The sequence below is a fragment of the Ahaetulla prasina genome, chromosome 9 (assembly GCF_028640845.1).
Source record: "Ahaetulla prasina isolate Xishuangbanna chromosome 9, ASM2864084v1, whole genome shotgun sequence".
NCBI classification, from domain to species: Eukaryota; Metazoa; Chordata; class Lepidosauria; order Squamata; family Colubridae; genus Ahaetulla; species Ahaetulla prasina.
The window spans coordinates 6,934,017-6,960,930 of NC_080547.1; the positions used below are offsets into that span (position 1 = coordinate 6,934,017).

At 44.3% G+C, this 26,914-nt stretch overlaps 1 protein-coding gene across 2 annotated transcripts in view; it reads right to left on the reverse strand.

The window, feature by feature from the left end:
- SEMA4C (semaphorin 4C) overlaps positions 1-26,914 on the reverse strand; it is a 118,044-nt gene that overhangs the window by 26,015 nt on the left and 65,115 nt on the right. For both annotated transcript variants that reach the window (XM_058194213.1, XM_058194214.1), the window contains exons 3-7: positions 14,148-14,296; positions 12,619-12,681; positions 4,915-5,013; positions 4,701-4,797; positions 2,999-3,115 (exon numbers count right to left, since the gene is read on the reverse strand). In XM_058194213.1, coding sequence (XP_058050196.1) covers positions 2,999-3,115; positions 4,701-4,797; positions 4,915-5,013; positions 12,619-12,681; positions 14,148-14,296 — 525 coding nt within the window. The remainder of the gene's footprint in view (positions 1-2,998; positions 3,116-4,700; positions 4,798-4,914; positions 5,014-12,618; positions 12,682-14,147; positions 14,297-26,914) is intronic.

Genomic DNA, 26,914 nt, shown 5'->3' on the forward strand with positions numbered 1-26,914 from the left:
TTACAATCTTCTTTGACACCGTTGCTAAGTGGATCACTGCGCTTAAGTAAGTCACACGGTTGCTAAGTGAATCTGGCTTCCCCATTGATTTTGCTTGTCAGAAGGCCTGTCGGGACCAGTGGTGGGTTTCTACCGGTTCGCCCCAGTTCAGGCATACCAGTAGCGATGGTGGCAGGAGGCTCCGCCCACCCACCTGGACGTCACCATGGATGCTCTGTGCATGCGCAGATTGTCGTGTCCCACTCCTCCACTGACGGCCGGGTCAGGGAAATCCGAATCAGGCGTGCCTCTGCAGCTCAGCCAAAGTCCTAGCAAAGTCCTCAGGGCAGGCAGGAGGCCAGAAAGTGACTTCAGCAAGATATGTTTAGACTTTGCCTGACTCAGAGAATGCCAGAAAGCAGGTCCTTTATATAGGCCATGGGGTGTGGCTCCATGACTCAGCACTTATCCAGGCCTGCCCCTCCCTTCCTTCTGACGCCGCCGCCTATCAATTCTTCTGAAGCGAGCGTCACTCCAGTCATCAGCTGTTGGTAATAAACCTCCCTCAGGCTCACATGCTGTGGGGGAGGGGGAGGGGTCTAGCTGCTCCGTTTGCCTGGGCATGGAGCCAGGGCTGGGGCCGGGAGGTGCCCCCTCCTCCTCAGCCTGTCTGGGCATGGAGCCAGGGCTGGGGCTGGGAGGCATACTAGGACATTCTTCAGCGTTCGGAAGCAGATAAGAAGACCCCGGCTGCGGTGAGAGCGGGCAAGACACAACACAGACGTCCCTGCGCATTCACATTTCTGAACCAGTAGCGAAGGTAAGTGAAAACCACGGCTGCCCTGGGACACTGCGACCATCACAAATATGAACCTGTTGCCAAGCGTCCGAATTTTGATCACGCGAGGATGCTGCCATTGTTGTGTGAACAACGGCGGCGAGTCACCTTTTTTTTAGCGCCGTTGTAACTTTAAACCGTCATTAAATGAATTGTTTTAAATCACGGACTACCTCAATGTGAAGTTTTATAGAACCGTTTCAGTAAAAAGACGACCGTATTTCGTTGTAAACATCCATAGATAATTCAGCATTTAGAAGCCACTCATTCATGAGCTGTGAGTAAGAGCAGGTCTTCCATCCCCCCGAGTATTTGGGGACTATAAATTCATCTTCCAAATGTCGAAGGGCTAATCTCCTGGCCGTAAGAAGCATCAAACATCCTCTGATCCGTGTCTACCGTATAATCCAGTGTAAAAATCTTCTAGGCCTGTGTAAGATCTCTGCCTTCTCGAGTTAAAGGAGTATGAAATCTCGTCAGATGGGGCACCTAAATCATTTTAAGATCATGTCAGGGGCTCACTTGTACACGACACTCCTGGGAGGGGCTGTCTCAAGGCTCATTTTGTTCCAGGAAACCCAATCAGTCACAAAAACTCTCGTCTCCCCCGAAGGTACTGTGTTCGCGCACACACCCCAGAATGTTCTCTTACCAGCCCACTTTCCTTGTGCGGTGGGCGCACTTCCAAAGCAAACTCTGGATTGAAGCCATACACACACGTACACACACACATACACTCCTCCCAATATTTTTATTTTCTAAAAATGCCAGCAAGGTTTGCATGGAACAAGAGGCAGGAATTAGATGGTGCCAGAGACCGGCGCATTGCTTTACAAAATGTCAGATTTGGGCGGCATCGAAAAATTTGAACGTATAATAAAAATGTCAGCTTCCCGCCGATTTATTTTCAGTTAATTAAAAACAAAATTAAAAGTAATTTATCGCAAAGGCGGCCTACGCCCCTGTCCAGGTTAAAGAGATGACATAGTAAATTCGGTGCGAGACCTCTGCCAAACACCTCTCCAAGTGGGATCTGATGATATAAGATAACTTTCTGCGCGCCCCCTTTCTAATCCAGATGGCAAATTGGCAACAATTCCACAATGTACTACTCCGCAGCTATCCATAGATGGCGGCAAAGAAATGGCTGCCAGGAGATACAGAAAGATCAAACTCTTTGTTGCCATCTAGTGGCTATTGAGTTTTCTGCCACAATCGTGATCTTAGAAGCCCAGCTAAATTCCACATTCACATCACATGAATTCCACCATATTCTGAATGAACATCGCAGCTTGCCTTCAACAACATGCTACGTCAGTATTGACCAGACTGTGACCGTACTCATCTGAATGCAACCTAGCATGTTATGCAAATCAAGCCAGTGCTGAAGACACAATGATGAGTGTACATTACTCCAAGCCCAGTAGAGCAATGCAAAAAATGGTTCTGAAGTAGGCTTCCCCAGCAGGACAAAGCCAAGTCTTCGTCCCGATAAACCCCTTTTATTTAATTGACAGTGAATTCCTCTCCAGCAAAGTCTTTCCTCTCCCACAGTCTTTCAAGATAGTTCACAATTACCGGCCTTTGTCAGGCTTGGAGAGTGGCCAGGCCGATATCTTTCAGATTCTACACTGTAACTCATGATACTTGGCAAAAATGCAGGAACAGATCTTCACCCAAATGAACTAATTGTCTCCTGCAAACTCCCCTCCCCTTCGCTCCTCTTTATTCCCTATGGGAGAGGCCATTCACCGTCCACCTGTGGCTTTACTCCTGAGTCGACCCTTGTTCCTTAGCTGTTCCCTTCTCCAGGCAGCTCTGTGCATACTCACACTGGGAACAGGATCCAGCTGTTCTTCTACCTCACTGTTGTCCGACTCAGAAGGCAGCTGACAACTGTCAGATGGCCCTGACCCCATCTCTGCCTCCGACGCAGAGCCTTCCCCAGATTCCAGGATTGGCCCATGTACCTCCCCAACCTCCTCACTGTCCAAATCTGCTGCCAGATCCGCTGACAGGCCACAACAACAACAATATAAGCAGCAGATATGTCCAATATGTAGCGCATGCATCTTAATCCTCCCACTGCCCAGCACAGAAAACGTTGGTTCACAAAGGAAAATCCTTGTGTAACTACACTGAGAAGACCCATGGAAGAAACATCTCCTTGTAGCATCTCACCATTCAGCCACGTAGGCAGGTGCTCAGTCTTAACGGGATACTGGGGGCCCAGGTTGCGCAGGATCACAGGATCGGTACCCAGGAAGTTGTTGTGGGTTGCGGAATACAACTCTTCCTCTGAAAGAGGCAAAGAAAAAGCATTAGCCCAGCTAAAGGGGAAACTGGAGCTCCTATCAGATTCCGAAGAGTAGATACGCTCAGCTGTCAAAGGGTCGTGTTTCTCAATTTTGGCAGCTTTAAGAGGTATGGATTTCAATTCCCGTAATTCAGGGCACAGCATATAAGCGATACTCGACCAGGCTCCGCTGTATTGTCAGGGATGCTACACATTCTCTCCATGACTGGTTTTCTTTGTTACCTTCGGGGAGGGGGCTTCACGGTATCTGAAGCAGAACAACTAAATTCTGTAATAGCTTTGTACCATAGAGTATCAGCTTTGCTAACTCTCAAGAGTTTTTAATGTGTGCTATTGTGTTCAGAATAAAAGTGACAATAGAAGTTATCTCCCCTTAGTCTATTCTATTCTATTCTATTCTATTCTATTCTATTCTATTCTATTCTATTCTATTCGCCGCAGTGGTGCAGTGGTTAGAGTGCAGTACTGCAGGCCACTTCTGCTGGCTGTCGGCTGCCTGCAATTTGGCAGTTTGAATCTCACCAGGCTCAAGGTTGACTCAGCCTTCCATCCTTCTGAGGTCAGTCAAATGAGGACCCAGATTCTTGGGGGCAAGAGGCTGACTCTGTAAACCGCTTAGAGAGGGCTGTGAAGTATTGTGAAGCAAGTCTAAGTGTCCTTCCTTCCTTCCTTCCTTCCTTCCTTCCTTCCTTCCTTCCTTCCTTCCTTCCTTCCTTCCTTCCTTCCTTCCGCCAGGAGTTTGATCCTGACCAGCTCAAGGTCAACTCAGCCTTCCAGCCTTCCAAGGTGGATAAAATGAGGACCCAGATTGTTGGGGGCAATAGGCTGACATTGTAAACCACTTAGAGAGGGCTGTAAAGCACTGTGAAGTGGTATATAAGTCTATGTGCTATTGCTATTGCTATTCTCCCCATCCCATCCCATCCCATCCCATCCCATCCCATCCTTTTATCTTATCCAAGTTCTGGAAACTGGCTGGGAAATTCTAGAAGTTGAAGTCCACACCTCTTAAAATTGCCGAAGTTGAGAAAGGCTGGTTTATCGTGAGTAAGGTAAAGGTTCCCCTCGCACATATGTGCTAGTCGTTCCTGACTCTACGGGGCGGTGCTCAACTCTGTTACAAAGCCAAAGATCCAGCGCTGTCCAAAGACGTCTCTGTGGTCATGTGGCCGGCATGACTTAACGCCAAAAGCGCACGGAACACTGTTCCCTTCCCACCAAAGGTGGTCCCTGTTTTTCTACTTGCATTTTTTACCTGCTTTCAAACTGCTAGGTTGGCAGAAGCTGGGATAAGTAACAGGAGCTCACTCCATTACACGGCACTAGGGATTCGAATCGCTAAACTGCCGACCTCTCGATCGACAAGCTCAGCATCTTAACCTCTGAGCCACCGCATCCCCTTATCATGGGTAAAGTCACCAGGCAGGAGAAGGTCTGCAGAAGCTGGCTCTTCCCTTTTGCCCTTTTGAGAAATCCTCCTCGGCAATATGAGTCCCATCATCCTCTCCTCTCCTTTTAGCACCAAACCGAGCACACCCACCCACCCACATCCCGATGGTCACTTACCCACAATGAGGCTCGTGTATCCCTTGGCAGGATCGTAGGGACATTTGCCCTTGCCTTCCTCAAAGGAGAATCTGTCCAAGGAGAAGGTGGCCAGATCCTGAAAAAGGCACGGGAAAAAAGAACAACAGGCTATTTAATAAACTCCCACGACAAGCTGGGCTTGCTTAAAGTGTATCTCGTATGGGAAAAAAAAAACGTTTCTTGCTCTACTCACAATGTAGCCGCATTTGGGCTGGAAGGCGTACGTGCCACAAGTGTACATATGAGAGCTGTTGTAAGTCTGGAGGAAGCGGATGTAGTTGAAACATTCAGTCTGGGGAAGGAAAGAAATTGGTTTGTTAACAAACCTCCCCACAACCCACCTGTGCGCCCAAGAGGGCCTGCATTGAGCATTGGCTTCGCTGTTGCAAACAGATTCAACATCCTGAAATTGTAGCCGTCTTTTAACAGCGGGTAGCTAATTCTCAAGGCGGCTGAGATTGGCTTGAAGTAAAGAAAAAAAAAAAGACAGAGAGATCAGAGAAAGCAGAGTGGAGAAAGGAATTTAGACATCAGAGGAGAGCTTCGGTAGCCTGAAGCACAGCCCCTCCCTGATCCTTAATTTTAAAGAGCATCTTTAATGGAAAATGCAGAGCGCACCTTTTCAAGGGAAAAATGCACAACCATGGCAGCTGTGTTAGCAGAGGAAAAAGAAGCCAGCGTTTAAATCAACCCTGGCTTATTGTATCTTTTATTACTATTATTATTATTATTATTATTATTATTATTATTATTATTATTATTATTATTATTATTATTATTATTATTATATTATTATTATTATTATTATTATTACTACTAGTACTACTAGTACTACTACTACTATATACTCTGGTGCTGGAGAAGACTCCTGCGAGTCCCTTGGACTGCAAGGCGATCCAACCAGTCAGTCCTAGAGGAGATCAACCCTGACTGCTCTTTAGAAGGCCAGATCCTGAAGAGGAAACTCCAATACTTTGGCCACCTAATGAGAAGGAAGGACTCACTGGAGAAGAGCCGAATGCTGGGAAAGATTGAGGGCAAAAGAAGAAGGGGACGACAGAGAACGAGGTGGCTGGATGGAGTCACTGAAGCAGTTGGCGTGAGCTTCAATGGACTCCAGAGGATGGTAGAGGACAGGAAGGCCTGGAGGAACGTTGTCCAGGGGGTCGCGATGGGTCGGACATGACTTCGCAACTAACAACAACAAATATACTTTATTCATTAAACATGAAACTCGGTCAACTGAACATTCAAAAATGCATCACAAATACCACTGACTGGTGCTAATGGTTGATACGGGTTGCTGCCAGCGTCCTAGGTATATCAACCATGCACCTTCTTAAGATGTACAATGTTCCAAGTAGCGCAGTTTTTTGCAGTTCCGCTGGTGTTATTTGCAGAAAGCTGCAATTTGTTGATGTATCTTGTAAAATTCTTGGATATGGTACCAAGTGCCCCGATGACAATGGGTATCACATGTTTTATCCATAGCCGTGTAGTTTCAATGGCCAGGTTGTGATATTTCATGATTTTTTCCAGTTCTTTTTCTTCGACTCTGGCGTCTCCTGGTACCGCGATGTCAATAAATTGTACATTTCTGTTTTCGATAACTGTGATATCTGGCGTGTTGTGTTCCAAGTGACGATCCGTCTGTATTCAAAAGTCCCACAAGATCTTCACCTTCTCATTTTCTATAACTTTTTCCACTTTATGTTCCCATGACTTTTTGGATACAGGCAAATCCTATTTTTTACATAATGACCAGTGGATTAACTCGGTCGTGTCTAGCTTTGTAATCAGTTTGTGCAATTTTGCTGCATTCACATATTAAATGTGAAACAGTTTCGACTTTGTTGTTGCAAAGTCGGCAGATTGGATTGTAGGTGGATTTTTGTATCATATTATTATTATTATTATTATTATTATTATTATTATTATTATTATTATTATTATTATTATTAAATTAATTTACTTATTTATTTATTTTACATTCATAGGTGCTTAGTACGGATCAATTTACTTTATACATAATGATAATGCTAATCATACTAGTTACGCATACATACCGTGTTTCCTCGAAAATAAGACCCTGTCTTATATTTTTTTTGAACCCTGAAATAAGCACTTGGCCTTACTGCCATGCACTCAAAAGCCCGATTGGGCTTATTATCAGAGGAATATCTTATTTTGGGGGGGAACAGGGTAGTAATAATCTTTCAACTTCTGATATTTACATACACATCGTAAGAATAATGTTTGGTATTATATAACAGTATACATAGTCGTATTTTCCCAATTTCTGCTTTCTACTTCAGTTTTCTAACCATTAATAAAACAAATCCCATATTAAGAAGTATTCCCTGTCTTATTGTATCTGAACGGCAGGAAATGGGGTGTGGGGGCACAAGACAGATTCCCCCTGCCAGTTTGCTTCCAGTCTCCAGGACAATCATTAAGCGAAGCAGGAATGGCACCCAAACGAAGGATTTAGGCTTGTGGCTCTTTTCAACGTAGAACATAGAATAATAGCGTTGTGGAAGGGACCTTAGAGGTCTTCTAGTCCAACCCCCTGCTCGAGCAGGGGAACCCTATACCATTACAGACAAGTGACTGTCCAGTGAAGCCTCCAGTGATGAAGCCCCCACAACTTCTGAAGGCAACTTCTGTTCCATCCGTTGATTGCTCTCACGGTTAAGAAATTTCTCCTTAGAATAGAATGAATGAGCTGGAAGGGACCCTGGAGGTCTTCTAGTCCAGCCCCCTGCTCAAGCAGGACAACCTATACCTTAATTTTTTGGTTTCTTCTCTCTCCTTGGTCAGTTTCCATCCATCGTTTCTCATCTTGCCTTTTGATGCTTTGGGAAACAGTTTCACACACACACACACCTCATCTTTGTAGGAGCCCCCTCAAATACCGGGATTCCTTGGCTCAAAACCGTGCCTCGTTTTGGACTAGCAACTCTAAATTGGAATTCTGAACTCTCATTCAACTGGCACAGCCAGCCTTGACTTAACACCAATTCGTTTAGTGGCCCTTTGAAGTTACAACTTACAACTGATCCAGTGGTGAAATGTAAAATTTGTTATTATCAGTTCTATAGGCGTGGCTTGGGGGGGGGAGCGTAATGTGACTGGGTGGGCGTGGCCAACTTTTTTTTTTTTAACTTTTAAAAGCATTTTTTTTACAATCTCTTTGGCCGAAGAGGTTGTAGAAAAATGCTTTTAAAAGGCTCTGACGATCCCAGCTGAGCCGCGTGATCGTCAGAGCCTTTTTTAAAAACTTTTTTTTCACTTTTAAAAGCATTTTTTCAGCCGAAGAAAAAATGCTTTTAAAAGTAAAAAAACAAACAAACCTCTGATGGTTGTAAAAAAATTGCTTTTAAAAGTAAAAAAAAGGCTCTGATGATCCCACGGCTCAGCTGGGATCGTCAGAGCCTTTTTTTTAACCTTTTAAAAGCATTTTTTTACAACCTCTTCAACTGAATAGGTCGTAAAAAATGCTTTTAAAAATAAAAAAAAAGGCTCTTATAATCACGTGGCTCAGCTGGGCATGGGGTGGGGGAGGGCAGGGATTTTTGCTATCGGTTCTCCGAACCACCTGCCACTATCGCTACCGGATCAGGCGATCCGGTCCAAATTGGGAGCATTTCACCCCTGAACTGATCCCGGCCCTTGTAACTATCAAAGGGCATCCTTTGATCCTGTGATCTTGGCAGCTGACATGCATTTACCATGGATGCTGTATCCCAAGGTCGTGGGAATGCAACCTTCCTAGCTGGCGGGGAAAGTCGGATTTGCTTAATGACCGCATAGCAATTTACTTATCAGCCGTGGCAAAAAAAAACCAGAAAAGAGAAAATCACAAAATTGGGCGCAACTCACTTAACAACCGCCTTGGTTAGTCACCGAAATGCCGGTTCCAACTGTGGTCGTAAGTCAAGGACCTTCTGGAACCAGCCTTCTTCATCTGGCACCCTACAGCCCACCTAGCATAATTCACTGTGTCTAATGACACAGGGCTGAATCGACTTGGGAATCTCCCATCTATTTTTAATGAAAGTTACTTCTGATTAATGAAAAAATTACTCTGGGCTATTTAAACTGCTATTAAATATACATGATTTGATGAAAGTAAGTGCTCCCAACGCCAGATCTTTCCAGAATAATATTAAACGAGAAGATGAAAAGATGAAAAACTTACAGAACGCGACGCAGATTGCGTCCAGCGGTACAATTTGAGGGAGTCTTTGGTCCTCTCTGCAGCCCTTAGGTGAGCAAAGCCCTCAACTTATGACCACGACGGATTCCACATATTTGGTTGCTGAGCAAGACAAGGGGTTGTGAATTTTGCCCCATTTTATGACCTTCCTTGCCACTGGTTGCAAACTGAATCACTGCGGCGGTTAAATAAGTCACGTGGTTGTTAAGCCAATCTGGCTTTGCCGCTGACTTTTGTCTTCCAGAAGGTCGCAAAAGAGGATCACGTAAATAGGAGACGGCTGCCAAGCGTCCCAATTTTGATCATATGACCGTAGGGACCATGGCAACGGGGGCAAGTGTGAAAAATCCTCGTAAACAAAGGTAGGATTAAGCAAGTTCGGGCGAACCGTTTGTTACGGCCAGCGGCTGAGCCCGCCCACTCGCCCCGGCGCTATCCCGTCTTATACAATCGCCGTGTTTTTGATGCAGCGCGCATGTGCGCCAGTGGAGGGTTTCAAATTTTTTTACTACCGGTTCCGTGGGTGTGGCATTGCTTGGTGGGCGTGGCAGGGGAAGGATACTGCAAAATCTCCATGCACACTGCACTCCAGGGGATTTTGTTAAGCAAAATCCCCATTTCCTCCTGATGAGCTGGGACTCGGGAGGCAGAGAATAGATGGGGGCAGGGCCAGTCAGAATTTTTACTCCCGGTTCTCCGAACTACTCAAAATTTCCACTACCTGTTCTCCAGAACTGGTCAGAACCTGCTGAAACCCACCTCTGATGTGCGCAAGGGACGCGTGCTCACATTTTTGATTCTGGGCAAATCGGTTGTTAAATTATGCGAAGCTGACCTTTGCTTTTCACTTTTTTCAATGCTGTTGTAACTTCGAAGGGTCACTAAATCAGAGGTCTCCAACTTTGGCAACTTTAAGCCTGGTGGACTTCAACTCCCAGCTTTGCTGGCTGGGGCATTCTGGGAGTTGAAGTCCTCCAGGCTTAAAGTTGCCAAGGTTGGAGACCCCTGCACTAAATGAACTGTTGTAAGTCCACTTGTCTTTTTTTCCTGCCCTTAGCAGCAGCCAACATAGCTCTGCTTCTCAAAAGCTACTCTCGGGATGAAAAGAATTATCTGCAGAATGAAATATATCACCGAACGGGGTTAACAGATATAATTATAAACGGATCTGGAACACGATTTTCCCTGCGAGGCCGTGGATGTAGCTGAATTGGCTAGAAACCTCCTCGTCCCAATATTCAAAGTCCTTAATCATCTAAGCCATCTCAGAGCCCTGTTGGCCAACGACGGAGAAGCCACGCTGCCATACGGAAAGGTTCCCCAGCCGCTACGTGTAGTACTGAACAAGCTAATTAAGGGCCTTTTTTACCTGCCGCAAACTACAACCTGGGTGGAACAGGGAGCTATAAACTGTGCAATGCTAACGTTGATGAAGCTCCTATCAACTCGGAGAGAGGAGAACCGGTCTTGCAGTATGAGGCGCAGTGGTTAGAGTGCAGTCCTGCAGGCTACTTCTGCTGACTGCCAGACGCCTGCACTCCCTTGGAGTGGGGTGGGAATGGAGATTTTACAGTATTTTTCCCCTGCCACGCCCACCAAGCCACACCCACAGTAGTAAAAAAAAATTGGATTTCACCACAGCTTCTGACATGTTACATTTCGGCAGCTCTTCCAGCCTCAGAGCCCAGCTTTATATCTTTAGTGACTTGCACACAAGGGTAGGAACAAAGCAACTAAATAGAGGTACCACCTATCCATGGTGAAGGTGGTCGTAGAGGATATGGCCTTGAAGGACAGAATCCCTCAAGGCCACCCCAACTGGGATGACGGAAGAACCTGTCTTTCATCAACAATGAATCTGCATACAGACGGGAGGTTGAACAACTAGCCTCGTGGTGCGACCGGAACAATCTGGAACCGAACACACTCAAAACCGTAGGAATGGTGGTAGACCTTAGAAGAAACCCTTCCATACTTCCACCTCTTACAATACTAGACAACTCCGTATCTACAGTAGAAACCTTCCAATTTCTAGGTTCTACCATATCACAAGATCTAAAATGGACAGCTAACATCAAAAACATCATCAATAAAGGACAACAAAGAATGTTCTTTCTGCACCAACTTAGAAAGCTCCAACTGCCCAAAGAGCTGCTGATCCAGTTCTACAGAGGAATTATGAAGTCTGTCATCTGCACCTCCATAACTGTCTGGTTTGGTTCTGCAACCCAACAAGACAGACAGAGACTTCAGAGGATCATTAGAACGGCAGAAAAAAACAATGACTACCAACCTGCCTTCCATTGAGGACCTGTATACTGCACGAGTCAAAAAGAGGGCTGTGAAAATATTTATAGACCCCTCACATCCTGGACATAAACTGTTTCAACTCCTACCCTCAAAAGGACGCTATAGAGCACTGCCCACCAGAACAACTAGACACAAGAACAGTTTCTTCCCGAACGCCATCACTCTGCTAAACAAATAATTCCCTCCACACTGTCAAACTATTTACTAAATCTGCACTACTATTAATCTTCTCATCGTTCCCATCACCAATCTCTTTCCACTTATGACTTTATGACTGTAACTTTGTTGCTTGTATCCTTAAGATTTATATTGAGATTGTTTCCTGATTGCTTATTTGTATCCTATGACTATCATTAAGTGTTGTATCTTATGATTCTTGATGAAGTTATCTTTTCTTTTATGTACACTGAGAGCATATGCACCAGGACAAATTCCTTGTGTGTCCAATCACACTTGGCCAATAAAAAAATCTATTCTATTCTGTTCTGTTCTGTTCTGTTCTGTTCTGTTCTGTTCTACTCTACTCTATTCTATTTTAATTCCCGCCAGAGGAGCAAAATGATTTAGCTGGCAAGGACCAAGAGTGATATCCAAAGAAGCTGCCATCAATTAACTAATTATCTGAGTGGATTAGAGGAGACTTTGCAAGCACAAGAAGAGAGAGAGAGAGGGAGGGAGGGAGGGAGAGTCTTAAAGATAAAGAGGGGACTTGCTTTCTGGACTTTTAAAGACACAGCATGTACGACTTTGAACAGCTCCTACTCAAAGAGAATATTTGTAGCTCAGAATTGAACCGGTGGGGTCCTTGGTGTTCTCCGACCTTGGTGGTTTTCTTGCAGATGTTTCATTACCCAATTAGGCAATATTATCAGTGCTAGAAGGGAGCAGGGGTTTGGTCTATGGGTTGGGATTGGCCGTTTCAAAGCCGAAGAGCCAGCGCTGTCCGAAGACGTCTCCGTGGTCGTGCGGCCGGCATGACTCAACGCCAAAGGCGCACGGAACGCTGTTCCCTTCCCACCAAAGGTGGTCCCTATTTTTTCTACTTGCCTTTTTCTTTTATGTGCTTTCGAACTGCTAGGTTGGCAGAAGCTGGGACAAGTCACGGGAGCTCACCCCGTTACGCGGCGGCGCTAGGGATTCAAACAGCTGAACTGCCAACCTCTCGATTGACAAAGCTCAGCGTCTTAGCCACTGAGCCACCCCGTCCCTGTCATCATGTACTCACCAGTACCATGATCCCTATAGGGTCTGGGGGTTGGACTAGAGGACCTCCAAGGTCCCTTCCAACTCCGTTTTTCGACGTTCTAACGTTTAAGGGAATTCTACAGAAGGGAAAAACCAAATGGGGTGTTTTCAGAAAGTGCTTACCTGATTACTTCTGCCTTTTTGGATGCATTCTGCTTTTCTCTCCGCTGGAGCCTCCCAAAGTATCTGCAAAAGAACAATTATTCCTCTTTAATTACCCGCTGAGCAACAGCATTTGAAGGTTGCCCCACCCTTTCTCACCAGTCTTGGGTTGAGCTGCCAGTGTTGATGTGGAGGAAGACTGATTTAGTGCCCATAAACCCCAAAGGGATCTGCCCTTCCATTAATGACCACGCTACAGGCAGATCCTATTTATTTAATCGGGAATTAAAAACAGCCAGCAGGATCATCCCTCACAAGTCCAAATCCACCTGTCTCTCGTATATCTTTTACCTTTGGCTTACAGAGCGAAGCGTTTTGTAGGCGCGCACCAGGCACCGAACCCATAAACCAAAGAAATTGGTGGGTTTGAAACCCACCAGGCCATCCAAAAACAAGATTAAAAGAGACAAAAGCCAGCACGTGGGATTAAATGTGGATGCTTAGTCTTTAAGGGACCTGGGTTCCGTGTTTGAAATATTGTTGTTGTTGTCGTTACCGTATTTTTCGGAGTATAAGACGCACCGGAGTATAAGACCCACCTTAGTTTTTTGGGAGGAAAATAAGAAAAAAGCCAATTGGCAGGTGGATCGGCCTCCCGGAATACCCCCAATCAGCTGTGAATTTTAGCAACAGGTTCCTTGGTTGTGAGCTCTGTGCCTTGCTTTTTTTTTCTGCCTCTGAAAGCCTCCAAAACAGAACTTCAGAAAAAAAAGCCTCTGAAGCTCCATTTGAGCTTTTTTTCTAAGCTCCGTGAAGCTCCATTTCTAATACTTTTTTCAGCCTCTGAAACCTCCATTTGAGAAGCTGGGCGGAGCTACATTCAGAGTATAAGACGCATCCAGATTTTCACCCTCTTTTTTGGGGGGAAAAAGGTGCGTCTTATACTTTGAAAAATACGGTAGTTGCGAAGTCGTGTCTGATCTATCGCAAATGAACGACTCAGCAAATGAAATTCCGTTTAGTTCTGACTGTTGTAATGTTTCAAACTCATCACGACCCTTCGGGACCGACTCGCGATGGGTTTGAAACATTACAAAAGTCAGAACTAAACGGAATTTCATTTGCTGAGGTTTTGCGGAACCGGCGGAGAGAAAGAAGTCCGTGTTTCAGACCTGGTTTAGGATCTCCTTAGATGATCCACTGCTGGAAACAGAAGCTCCAGACTGGAAAGCAGGAGGTCCAGAGTCCAAACCAGTGATGAAATCATGCCGGTTCTGTCCGGCTCGCACGAACTGGTAGCGGCAGCTGCATGTGGTTTGGTAAACCTGTAGCGGCGGCAATGCAAGGCTCCACCCCCCGCCCGGACGTCATTACTTCCTGGTTTTTAACCCTCTGCGCATGTGCAAAACCTCCTGTGCATATGCAGAGGGTCAAAAATCGGACGGGACAATGGAGCGTGTATGAGCGGAGCGCTCACGCGCACTTCCTAACCAGTAGGGAAGGTAAGTAGATTTCACCCCTGCTCCAAAGCCATTCATTTTTCTACTTACCGCTTCCTCCATTTCCATGGTGCTGATGCTTAAGGCAAATATGGCTTCACGGGCACCAACGTAGAGTAGTCCTTTGCGGTCAGCCAAGGTCAGCGTTGTATAGTTGGACACTCCCGCCATGGAGAAACGTTTGGTCCCTTCTTTCAGTTCTGCAAAGGGAAAGGTGGACAATCTTGAGAAAGTGGTTTTTTAAAAACAGATTCATAGAGTTGGAAAGGACCTTGTAGGTCATCTAGTCCAACACCCCCCCCCCCGCCCAAGCAGGAGACCCTACACCATTTCTGACAGATGGCAGCCCAGTCTCTTCTTGAAAGCTTCCAGGGATGAAGCTCCCACAATTTCTGAAGGCAACCTCTATTCCATGGGTTGATTTTTCTCACTGTCAGAAAATGTCTCCTTATTTCCAGGTTGAATCTCTCCTTGACTAGTTTCCATCCATTATTCCTTGTCTGCCCTTCAGGTGCTTTGGAAAATAGCTTCACCCCCCCATTCCTCCTCTCTGTGGCAGCCCCTCAAGTATTGGAAGACGCTATCCTGTCTCCCCTGGTCCTTCTCTTCACTAGACTAGTCATGTCCAGTTCCTGCAACCGATCATTGTATGTTTTAGCCTCCAGTCCCCTAATCATTCTGGTTGCTCTTCTCTGCACTTTCTCTAGAGTCTCAACATCTTTTTTATAGTTTGGTGACCAAAACTGGATGCATTATTCTAGTCTTAGTCTTAGTCTTAGCCTTAGAGTGGTATTAATACCTCACTTGATTTTGATTGTATCCCTCTGTGAATGCAATTTAGGATTGCATTGGCTTTTTTGGCTGCCACTGCACACTGCTGGCTCATAATTAGCTGGTTGTCCACCAAGACTCCAAGATCCCTCTCACAGTCACTGCTATTAAGCCTGGTTTTCCCCAATCTGTATGTGTGGTTTTGGTTATTCTTGCCTAAGTGTAAAACTTTACTTTTCTCTACATTGAATTTCATTTTGGTCTTCCCTTTCAGCCTCAATTCCATCAACAGAAAACCTGCGAGAGGGGTCGCATTGTCCACAGAATGTCTTCTGTGTGAGCAGACCTGTAGGAAGTCCTTGAACGCACAGGCCCATCATTGTCTGGCTGTCCCAGCTAACCAACCATGGCCAACAGTGATAACAGGGGCCATGGTAGCTCAGGCTGTAAAGAAGCCTGTTATTAGAACACAGCAGCCTGCAATTACTGCAGGTTCAAGCCCGGCCCAAGGTTGACTCAGCCTTCCATCCTTTATAAGGTAGGTAAAATGAGGACCCAGATTGTTGGGGGGGGCAATAAGTTGACTTTGTAAATATACAAATAGAATGAGACTATTGCCTTATACACTGTAAGCCGCCCTGAGTCTTTGGGGAAGGGCGGGATATAAATGTAAATAAATAAATAAAAAAAAATAAGGATGTCCTCAGCGGTGGCATCTCCTCCTTCATTCTCAGTATGGCTAAGGAGATTCTCAATTATCCAGGTCGTGGTTGTCTCAAAGATGATTTTTCCGGAAGGCCATTGGACTTTCTTGGTTTCTCCCCCTCTTTGAAAACGTTTCGGTTCTCAGAACTGAAGAAGCTTCCCGGCGGAGAAGCAAAACGTTTTCAAAGGAAAAAAGAAAACCAAGAAAACACAGAAGTTCTAGCTAGCATAGACCATGGGCGAAAATCCTGGGATTAAGGTGTCCACACGTCCATTGCAAGGCTCAGTGGAGCCTTGGTTTGTTTCCCATGGTTGTGCCGATATCATCTGCATGAATATTATATCATTTATAAGATGCACGTTTGAGTTTAGAGGTGGAGATTCGCATTTGAAATAGCAATTCTGGTTTTGATATAGAATAGAATAAAATAGAATAGAATTTTTATTGGCCAAGTGTGATTGGACACACAAGGAATTTGTATTGAAACCAGCGCATGGAACTATTCCTTCCTTAAGTTTTTCTAGGACTTTTCTGGATGACATGATGGAGGGTGGAGATGAAGGACACGTTTTCCAGGACAAACCTTAACACGCCCTTGTCTTGTGGCCTTCCAAAACAAGACAGGCTTCTACATGAATCTTCTTGTTGTTTTTTAATTCACCCCGCCAAAGATTCTTGGCTCTGTATTCCAGCATCCCAGCATGCTTCGTTTCTCCAGCAGGAGAAACCAAATTAATATAATAGCTCTGCTTGCAATAAAATACCTTATGCCACCAGACTCCAAATTTTGGGCTTAGACAACTTAGAACTACGCTGACTTCAGTCTGACCTAAGCATAGTACCTAAAATTATCTACCACAATGTCCTACCTGTCAACGACTACTTCAGCTTCAACCACAAGAATACACGAGCAAATAATAGATGCAAACTCAAGGTAAACCGCTCCAAACTCGATTGCAGAAAATACGACTTCAGAAACAGAGTGGTTAATGCCTGGAATGCACTACCTGACTGTGGTTTCTTCCCTCAACCCCCAAAACTTTAAGCTTAAAACTGTCTACTGTTGACCTCACCCCATTCCTAAGAGGTCTGTAAGGGGCATGCATAAGTGCATCTGCGGGGCCTACCATCCCTGTCCTAATATGGATCCAAATTATGTTTATACCTTTTTACCTGTTCTCTTATATATGATTGACAAATAAATAAATAATAAAAAAAATAGACAAGCCTATCACCAAATGGTCTCTCGTTGCAGCAGCAAAGATAATCTCCCTCTAGAAAACCACTCTCCTGTTTTCTAGATATTCCTTCAGAAAACAGCAAAGTAATTTCTGCAGCTATGGTGCTGTGAATTTAATTAGGTTTTTTTTAAAAAAAAATCTGGAAGGGATGTCCAGACCAAGCATTTTATTCCTCTCTCTCTCTCTTTTTTTTATTTTATTTTTAAAAAATTTGAATTTATATCCCGCCCTTCTCCGAAGACTCAGGGCGGTTTACAATGTGTTAAGCAATAGTCTTCATCCATTTGTATATTATATACAAAGTCAACTTATTGCCCGCAACAATCTGGGTCCTCATTTTACCTACCTTATAAAGGATGGAAGGCTGAGTCAACCTTGGGCCTGGTGGGACTTGAACTTGCAGTAATTGCAAGCAGCTGTGTGGTAGATAATTTTAATTTTCCATTTTTCCAATTTATATAACAATAAACATTTTTTTTAGTTATTTATACTTATTTCTATACATTTTGGTTTCTCTGTTCTAACTAATTATACTACTTATCCCACACCTCATAAAATTCTGTTTCTTCCTTGCCTTTCATTTCTAACGTGAGCTTATACATCTCGGCACATTCTGATATCTTATGTATAATCATCTCATTAGCTGGAATATTTTCAAGTTTCCAACATCGAGCATAAACAATTCGTGCCGCTGTTACTATGTGTAAGACGATATATCGGAGTTGCTTCTTTATATTCTATTATCATTGATTAATTATTCCTAATAAAAATAATTCAGCTTTAAATTCAATTTGTTCTCCTGTTATCTCCTGTAACCATCTCCTTATCTGTTCCCAATATTTCTTCGCTTTGAGGCATTGCCACCACATGTGATAAAATGTTCCATCCTTATATTTACACTTCCAGCAGTCCGGTTTTATTTTTGTGTACATTTTGTACACAATCTCCCCGGGGTTAAATGCCACCTATAAAACATTTTGTACAGATTTTCTTGATATGCAGTCAACAATGTTAATTTACAGTTTTTGTTCTATACTTTTTCCCATTCCTCTAGATTTATACTAGAATAGAATAGAATGGAATAGAATTTTATTGACCAAGTGTGATTGGACACACAAGGAATTTGTCTTGGTGCATATGCTCTCAGTGTACATAAAAGAAAAGATTCGTTCATCAAGGTACAACATTTACAACACAATTGATGGTCAATATATCAATATAAATCATAAGGATTGCCAGCAACAAGTTATAGTCATACAGTCATAAGTGGAAAGAGATTGGTGATGGGAACTATGAAACGATTAATAGTAGTGCAGATTCAGTAAATAGTCTGACAGTGTTGAGGGAATTATTTGTTTAGCAGAGTGATGGCCTTCGGGAAAAAACTGTTCTTGTGTCTAGTTGTTCTGGTGTGCAGTGCTCTATAGTGTCGTTTTGAGGGTAGGAGTTGAAACAGTTTATGTCCAGGATGCGAGGGATCTGCAAATATTTTCACAGCCCTCTTCTTGATTCGTGCAGTATACTACCGCCTACGTTTTGTGCCCATGCTATCATTGGACCTTTCACTATTTTTTTTAATATAAATTTTATTGAATTTTAACAATTAAACAATTTTCATTCAACTCTTGTGCATGACTGTGACCATTCACATATCATCCCATTAGTGTTCTCCTATACTCTATATAATTTTACTAGATTATATTACTGATTCTAATTAGAGGTTCCATTGAGGATCTGTATACTGCACGAATCAAGAAGAGGGCCGTGAAAATATTTACAGATCCCTCACATCCTGGACATAAACTGTTTCAACTCCTACCCTCAAAACGACCCTATAGAGACCTGCACACCAGAACAACTAGACACAAGAACAGTTTTTTTCCAGAAGGCCATCACTCTGCTAAACAAATAATTCACTCAACACTGTCAGACTATTTACTGAATCTGCACTACTATTAATCTTCTCATAGTTCCCATCATTCATCTCCTTCCACTTATGACTGTATGACTGTAACTTCATTGCTGGCAATCCTTATGATTTATATTGATATATTGAACATCAATTGTGTTGTAAATGTCGTACCTCGATGAAGGTATCTTTTCTTTTATGTACACTGAGAGCTTATGCACCAAAACAAATTCCTTGTGTGTCCAATCACACTTGGCCAATAAAAAAATTCTATTCTATTCTATTCTAATTAGAATTTCTAATTCTTACTAATTCTACTATCTGTTATTTCCCCTTTTTTCCTATTTTCAACCCAATTATACCATTTCTCCCATATTACATAAAAATCCGAATCTATCCCTCCCTTTCAGTTCAAGGGTCATTTTGTCCTTCTTGGCACAATCCAATATTTTTCTAATTATGAACTCTTCAGAGGGTGTATTTGAACTTCTCCAACATTGTGCAAATGCCAATCTTGTCGCCGTTGTCATATGTAAAATAATATATGTTTTTTTTTTTCATATTTCAGGTATCAGGTTCGCCTGATATGCCAGTTGTGTCCCTTTCTGGACCAGGATTCTTTATGCATGGTCACTCACGCTCTCGTCACTTCCCGCCTGGGCTACTGTAACGCTCTTTACATGGGGCTCCCTCTGAAGAGCACTTGGAGGCTCCAACTGGTTCAGAATGCGGCCGCGCGGGTAATAGTGGGAACAATTCGAGTTTCCCGTATAACACCTGTCCTGGGCGAGCTGCACTGGCTTCCGGTAGTCTTCCGGGTGCAATTCAAGGTGTTGGTTACCACCTTTAAAGCGCTCCATGGCATAGAACCGGGTTATTTACGAGACTGCCTGCTGCTACTAATAGCCTCCCATCGACCCGTGCGCTCCCATAGAGAGGGTCTCCTCAGGATGCCGTCGGTCAAATAATGTAGACTGGCGACCCCCAGGGGGAGAGCCATCTCTGTGGGGGCTCCTGCCCTCTGGAATGAGCTGCCTCCGAGGATACGTCAACTTCCTGACCTCCGGACCTTCCGCCACGAGCTAAAGACTTTTCTATTTCATCGTGCAGGGCTGGCTTAATGAAGTTTTTAATTGGGGTTTTATTATAGTCTTATATTTCTTCAGCCTTTAATTTAAGTAGTTTTTAAATGTTTTTTAACTTTTTTGAGTTGTGCTTTTACTCTGGCTGTAAACCGCCCTGAGTTCTTCCGAGAGAAGGGCGGTATATAAATTGAATTAAATAAATAAATAAATATTTTGTTTTCATCATTCCTAGAAGAAACAGCTCTGGTATGTATTCTGTCTGGAAGCCTGTTACTTTCTGTATCCAACTATGTATTTTCATCCAATATTTTTTTTTGTTTTGGAGCATAACTACTATGTATGAAAGAAGGTACCTTGCTTTTGTCTACATTTCCAACACTTGGGTTTTAAATTTTGGATATATTTTTGCCAATCTAGAAACAATTTGGAACAAAAATTATAAACTAACCAGACCGGCAAAATACAAAGGAAATCAATATAAAATGTTTTACTGTTGGTATTTGGCACCTTCTAGATGCACCTTTCACTATTTTATTTCCTTTCTCAAGAGGGTTTCCATTTGTGCCTTTAAAAATAATACAATAACTGGTTTACAGTAACCTGGCTTACAAAAATCTCCTTCAATGTCTTTGATTTCAGTGGGAGTGAATTGCTTTTTTTATTCCAAAAATCTAGAGCTTTTAATTCCAGGCATGGCAACCTTTCATGAAATGACCTGCTTGAAATCAGAAACTTTCGAACGATAACGTTGCAAGCTTGAGAATATAAACAACGGCATTTGCGTCGAGGAATATAAAACGGGGGCAGAAGACAATGCTACAGGAACAATCTCTTCTCCATTATTTTAAATGTCACCCAGGGACTTAAAATCGGGACAGAGATCAGCCGATGTTGGGACACACGGTTACGAATTTAATTCTTTTGAAATGAAACGCATCCCCCCCCCAGCTTGGAGGGAAATAAAATGGTGATCGCGAAGAAGAAAACAGCAGGAGGGGGAAAGGCGGTGGTGGGATTCAGCCGGTTCGCACCATTTCGGGAGAACCGGTTGTTAACTTTCTGAGCAGTTTGGCAAACTGGTTGTTGCGAGAAATCATTAGGGCAGAGAACCGGTTGTTCAATTACTTGAATCCCACGACTGGGGAAAGGGCAAGATGGGATAATATGGGTGATGCTTGATTTACAATAATTTGTTTAGTGACCGTTCAAAGTTACAACCGCAATGAAAAGAAGGAACTTACGACCATTTTTCACACTTATGACAGTTGTAGCATCCCACGGGCGTAATTCAGACCGCTGGCGACTAGCTCATATTTATGACGGTTACGATGTCCCACGGTCACACAATCCCCTTTTGCAAACTTCTGACGAGCAGAGTTGATGAGGAAGCCAAATTCGCTTAACTTATCAAGTGGCAGTGATCCACTTAGCAACGGTGACAAGGAAGGTCGTAAAAATGGGGCAAGATTCACGTAACAACCGTCGGTAACTTCACTGCGGCAATTCACCTAATGAACGTGACGAGAAAGATTGCAAAATGGGGCAGAGCTCAATGGCCATCTCGCTTAGCAACAGAACATCTGGGCTCCACTACGGTCATAAACCGAGGACTACTTGTAATGCCATGAAGGAGGAGCAGGTGGCTTCTCAACACTGTGTTGTCGACACAGACCAGTGCTCTTCCGAAGGCCAACAAAAGGAGAATCTAAACATCACCTGAATTGAAAATGGGAAAAATAATGGGATTTCGAGAAAGCACTCAAATTCCTCCAGTAACCCTTGAAAAAGCCATTTTAAATACAGGTAGACCTCGAGTTACGACCACAGAATTTCCGTTGCTATGCGATACACTGGTGAAGTGAATTTTGCCCCATCTTACGACCTTCCTTTCCGCGGGTGTTAAGCGAATCACTGCAGGTGCTGTTAGCCGCATGGCTTTTAAGTGAATCCGGTTTCCCCGTTGACTTTGCTTGCCAGAAGGTCGCAAAAGGGGGATCACATGACACCCCCTCCCCAGGAGACGGCCGCCGTCAGATTCCAGGGGTTTTGAATTTTGATCATGTGACCAGGGCGATGCTACCACTGTCGCAAGTGTGAAAAACGGTCGTAAGTCACATTTTGCAGGGCTATGGTAACATCGAACTAGAACTGTGTTCTAGTTCTCCGTGTCATATAATATACAGTATGTGGGTCCATGCATAATTTTGCATTTATATATTTATCTTGTCATGTGTATGTTTGTGTTTATATTAGAGGTGAAGGCCCTTGGAGGCTCTTGTGAAATTCAATTTTTTTTAGTACCGGTTCTGTGGGCGTGGCGTGGCTTGGTGGGCGTGGCTTGGTGGGCGTGGCAGGAGAAGGATACAGCAAAATCTCCATTCCCTCCCCACTCCAGGGGAAGGATATTGCAAAATCTCCATTCCCACCCCACTCTGGGAGCAGCCAGAGGTAGTATTTGCCGGTTCTCGGAATTACTCAAAATTTCTCGCTACCGGTTCTCCAGAACCTATCAGAACCTGGATTTCACCCCTGCTTGGAGGGCTATATGCAACGTATATATTTAATATAATATAACAACAGAGTTGGAAGGGACCTTGGAGGCCTTCTAGTCCAACCCTCTGCCCAGACGGGAAACCCTACACCATCTCAGTCAGATGGTTATCCAACATTTTCTTAAAAATTTCCAGTGTTGGAGCATTCACAACTTCTGCAGGCAAGTCGTTCCACTTATTAATTGTTCTAACTGTCAGGAAATTTCTCCTTAGTTCTAGGTTGCTTCTCTCCTTGATTAGTTTCCACCCGTTGCTTCTTGTTCTACCCTCAGGTGCTTTGGAGAACAGCCCGACTCCCTCTTCTTTGTGGCAGCCCCTGAGATATTGGAAGACTGCTATCATGTCTCCCCTAGTCCTTCTTTTCATTCAACTAGACCTATCCAGTTCCTGCAACTGTTCTTTATATGTTTTAGACTCCAGTCCCCTAATCCTCTTGGTTGCTCTTCTCTGCACTCTTTCTAGAGTCTCAACATCTTTTTTACATCGTGGCGACCAAAATTGGATGCAATATTCCAAGTGTGGCCTTACCAAGGCATTATAAAGTGCACTAACACTTCACGTGATCTTGATTCTATCCCTCTGTTTATGCAGCCCAGAACTGTGTTGGCTTTTTTAGCAGCTGCTGCACACTGCTGGCTCATATCTAAATGGTTATCCACTAGGACTCCAAGATCCCTCTCACAGGTACTACTATTGAGCAAGGTACCACATATACATTTCATTTTAATGTATGCCGATTACCTTCCAAGTGACAATAAAATTATTCTAAGAACGATCACTAAATGAACTTTTGTAAGTGGTGGAGTGCCTGCATATCCAATCGTGGCGTCTTTTGGCATTCTTAAGTCAGATGGAGGGGCGGGTCGCCAACACGAGGAGTTGAGATCTGGGCTCCGATCCCTCTGCAATGCAGCAGGCAGGTGGCTCTCTGGTGATCTAGCTTTGTTCTAGCTCGCAAAGAAGAAGGAATTCATTGAACCATGCTGTTCCTGTGAACCTCTTGATAGAAAGGAAAATCCTGGAATGGATATGGGCTCATTACTGTCTGGAGAGTTAAGATTTACCGCTGGGGCTAGTGCAAAGCCTGAGAGGCAGCAGCTGGGGTGACTGATTGGTTTTCATGATTCCCACGTATGAAGTTAGGCGGCGCGGTAGCTCAGCGGGTAAGACGCTGGCCTTGTTGGCTGGAAAGCAGGCAGCCCAAGTTCGAGACCCGAGTGCCATGTGACAGGGTGAGCTCCCGACCTCCTCTCCAGCTCAAACTCAATTTCATTAAGGGCCGCATCAGGGTTGTGTTTGCTCTCGGGTGTGTGCGTGGGGGAGTGAGCATGGCCGGGGTAGGCGTGGTAAAATCCACAAGGGCTCCTTTACCTCACTTACATGTGAAGTTAGGCTCTTCCTGCATAGAACAAAGGCCAAAGATTACATTGGCCGGTTCAGAGCATCATCAACATGCATGGAAAGATGGCAAGGAGCAGCCATTCTAGCTTTCCTTGGGGTAAGTGAGTAGGAAATGTTTAGCTGGGCCCATCGTGATATTCATTCCATGAATTGGTAACCCTCTGGTGATGGGCATTTTAAGATAAGATAAACTTTATTGTCGTTTTTTTTTACTGTGAGCACACTGGCACACATTAAAAATGAAATTGTTGCCTGCTTTCAAAGGAAAGTATATACAGTATCTACCCATACACATACATAACACACATATACACATGCTATATACATCCATCCATCCATCCATCCATCTATCTCTATCAATCATCTATCTATTCATCCATCCATCCATCCATCTAGCTACATACACACATACACACATACGCACTTCTATTAATTAATTAATTAATTAATTAATTAAATTTCTATACCGCCCTTCTCCCAAAGGACTCAGGGCAGTTTACAGCCAGAATAAAACAATTGATACAGAAATTAAAACCAATTTAAAAGGCAAAAATTCAAAGTTGGCTGGAAACTATAAAAATCCAATAAAAAACCCCATTTAAAAACCATTAGGCCAGTCCTGCGCGATGGAACAGAAACGTTTTCAGCTCGTGTCGAAAGGTCCGGAGATCAGGGAGTTGGCGGATACCTGGTGGTAGCTCGTTCCAGAGGGTTGGAGCCCCCACAGAGAAGGCCCTCCCCCTGGGAGTCGCACTGGTCGATGGGAGGCCGCCGGTACCTATACCCTAATATATACCCATTCATATATATATATATACACAATATAAATATTAATCACTGTTCCTCTTGAATACATAGCGGACAGAGAAAGCTTGAGAGTTTCAAGCTCTCATGAACAAAGTTGATACTGTATGGAACAAAACTGTGACCCAATCTGGATGTTCAGCTTTGGATACCATGAAGCCCCCTCCCAGAAGGTAACAAGGAAAACAAGTCACAGAGGGGATTGTGTAGCGTCCCAGATACCGTAATCCTTCGGACCCTGCTCAAATATCACTTTATATGCCAAGTCCTGAATAAAAGGGAGTGAACTGCCAATAATCTTTTCTGCCATCCTCACCACTCTCTGCATTGCCTTCCTGTCCGAAGCAGTAATGCTTCCAAACTAGACAGTAATGCAGTATGACAGGATGCTTTCAATCGTCCATTTATAGAAAGTGGTGAGGACAGGGGGAGAAAGCTGTCCTTTTGTCACGTGACACAGAAATTGCAGGCGCCGTTGTGCCCGCTTCATTAAGTGTCTCGCTGTTGAGCGACCAAGCCAACCTACTCGTTAGCTGAACACCCAGAAACTTTGATGCTGCTAGCCACCTCCACAGGTGAATCATTAATTCAGAGAGGTGTGTGGCTGTGCCTGTCTTTTCAGAAATTGACAACAATCTCTTTAATTTGTCCTACGTTTAAAAGGAAGCTGTTTTTATTACACCAGTTCACCAAACGTCTTTAGAGATTCTCAGTCATCCAGGTCATGGTTGTCCCAAAGGTGCTTTTTCAAGAGGCAACCGGACTTTCTTGTTTTTCTTTTGAAGATGTTTCATTTCTCATCCAAGAAGCTTCTTCAGATCTGACTGGATGGTGGGGAATGGAAGGATTTATACTCCTTGCAGACAGCTGGTCAACAACCCTCTAAAAGGACGCAAATGTCCCGCTGTCCGCAAGGAACAGAAAACCTTCCATTCCCCACCATCCAGTCAAGAGCTGAAGAAGCTTCTTGGATGAGAAGCAAAATGTCTTCAAAAGAAAAACCAGAAAGTCCACTTGCCTCCTGAAAAAGCACCCTTCAGGACAGTTCACCAAACCTTCTATTTCTTTGCGGTAACAGAGGTCGGTTTCACATACTGTAACAACCGGTTCGCCGAGCACCGGAAATGTGTGAGAGAGAGTGGTCCACGCATGCCTATGACATCAAACGACACAGCAATTCGCTCACACGTGCCGTCCAGACATGTGTGCGGCATCAAAAACACAGCAATATAGGACAGGATTGCGCACACGTGGGTGGGAGTCGCCACTACCACTACTGGTTCGCCCAAACTGGTCCGAACCGGCTGAATACCACTTCTGCACAGTAAATGTTGTGCCTCATCCGCTTTCCCCGCAGCCAGGGCCTTCTTATCTGCTTCCGAACGCTGAGGAATGTCCTAGCATGCCTCCCGGCCCCAGCCCTGGCTCCATGCCCAGACAGGCTGAGGAAGAAGAAGCGCCTCCAGCCCCCAGCCCTGGCTCCATGTCGAGGCAAACGGAGCAACTAGACCCCTCCCCCTCCCCCACAACATGTGAGCCTGAGGAAGGTCAATTACCAACAGCTGCAGACTGGAGTGACCCTCGCTTCAGGAGAATTGATAAGCGGTATCAACAGAAGGAAAGGAGGGGCAGGCCGGGATAAGTGCTGAGTCATGGAGCCACACCCCATGGCCTATATAAAGGATCTGCTTTCTGGCATTCTCTGAGTCAGGCAAAGTCTACCTTATCTTGCTGAAATCACTTTCTGGTCTCCTGCCTGCCTTGAGAACTTTGCTAGGACTTTGGCAGAGCTGCAGAGGCACACCTGATTCGGATTTCCCTGACCCGGCCGTCAGCGGAGGAGTGGGACACGACAGTAAGCACCCTCGTTGTCATACTGAATAAGGCCCACTACTGTTGTATTGTCCGTGTACTTCACAATACGGTTGGTGATAAACCTTGCACAACAGTCCTGGGTTCAACAGGGTGAACAACAGCGGACTTCTGACGCGGCCCTGAGGAGAACCCTGTGCTCAAGAAAACGGTGTTCGAAATATGAATCCCGACTCGCACACCTCCCTTGTGAGGTTGCCCAGCACATTCTCACACAAATATAAAATATATCCACCGCCTCATTATGGATATTCCTCATGCAATGTTGTCCTCTGGAGCTCTTCTTTATCAGAAGCTGTCTAAATATTGCTCATAAAGACATCCAACTTCTCCTGGACCAGCCATAAAGTTCATTTCAGTTCCAAAGGGGTTTGGTTAGGTTTGCTTTGCTTTGCATTGCATTGCGCACATCCTCGTGACCTCTTCAGATAAGGATTTGAAAAGTTCCACTTTTTTGAATCGAAAGAAAAGGATAAC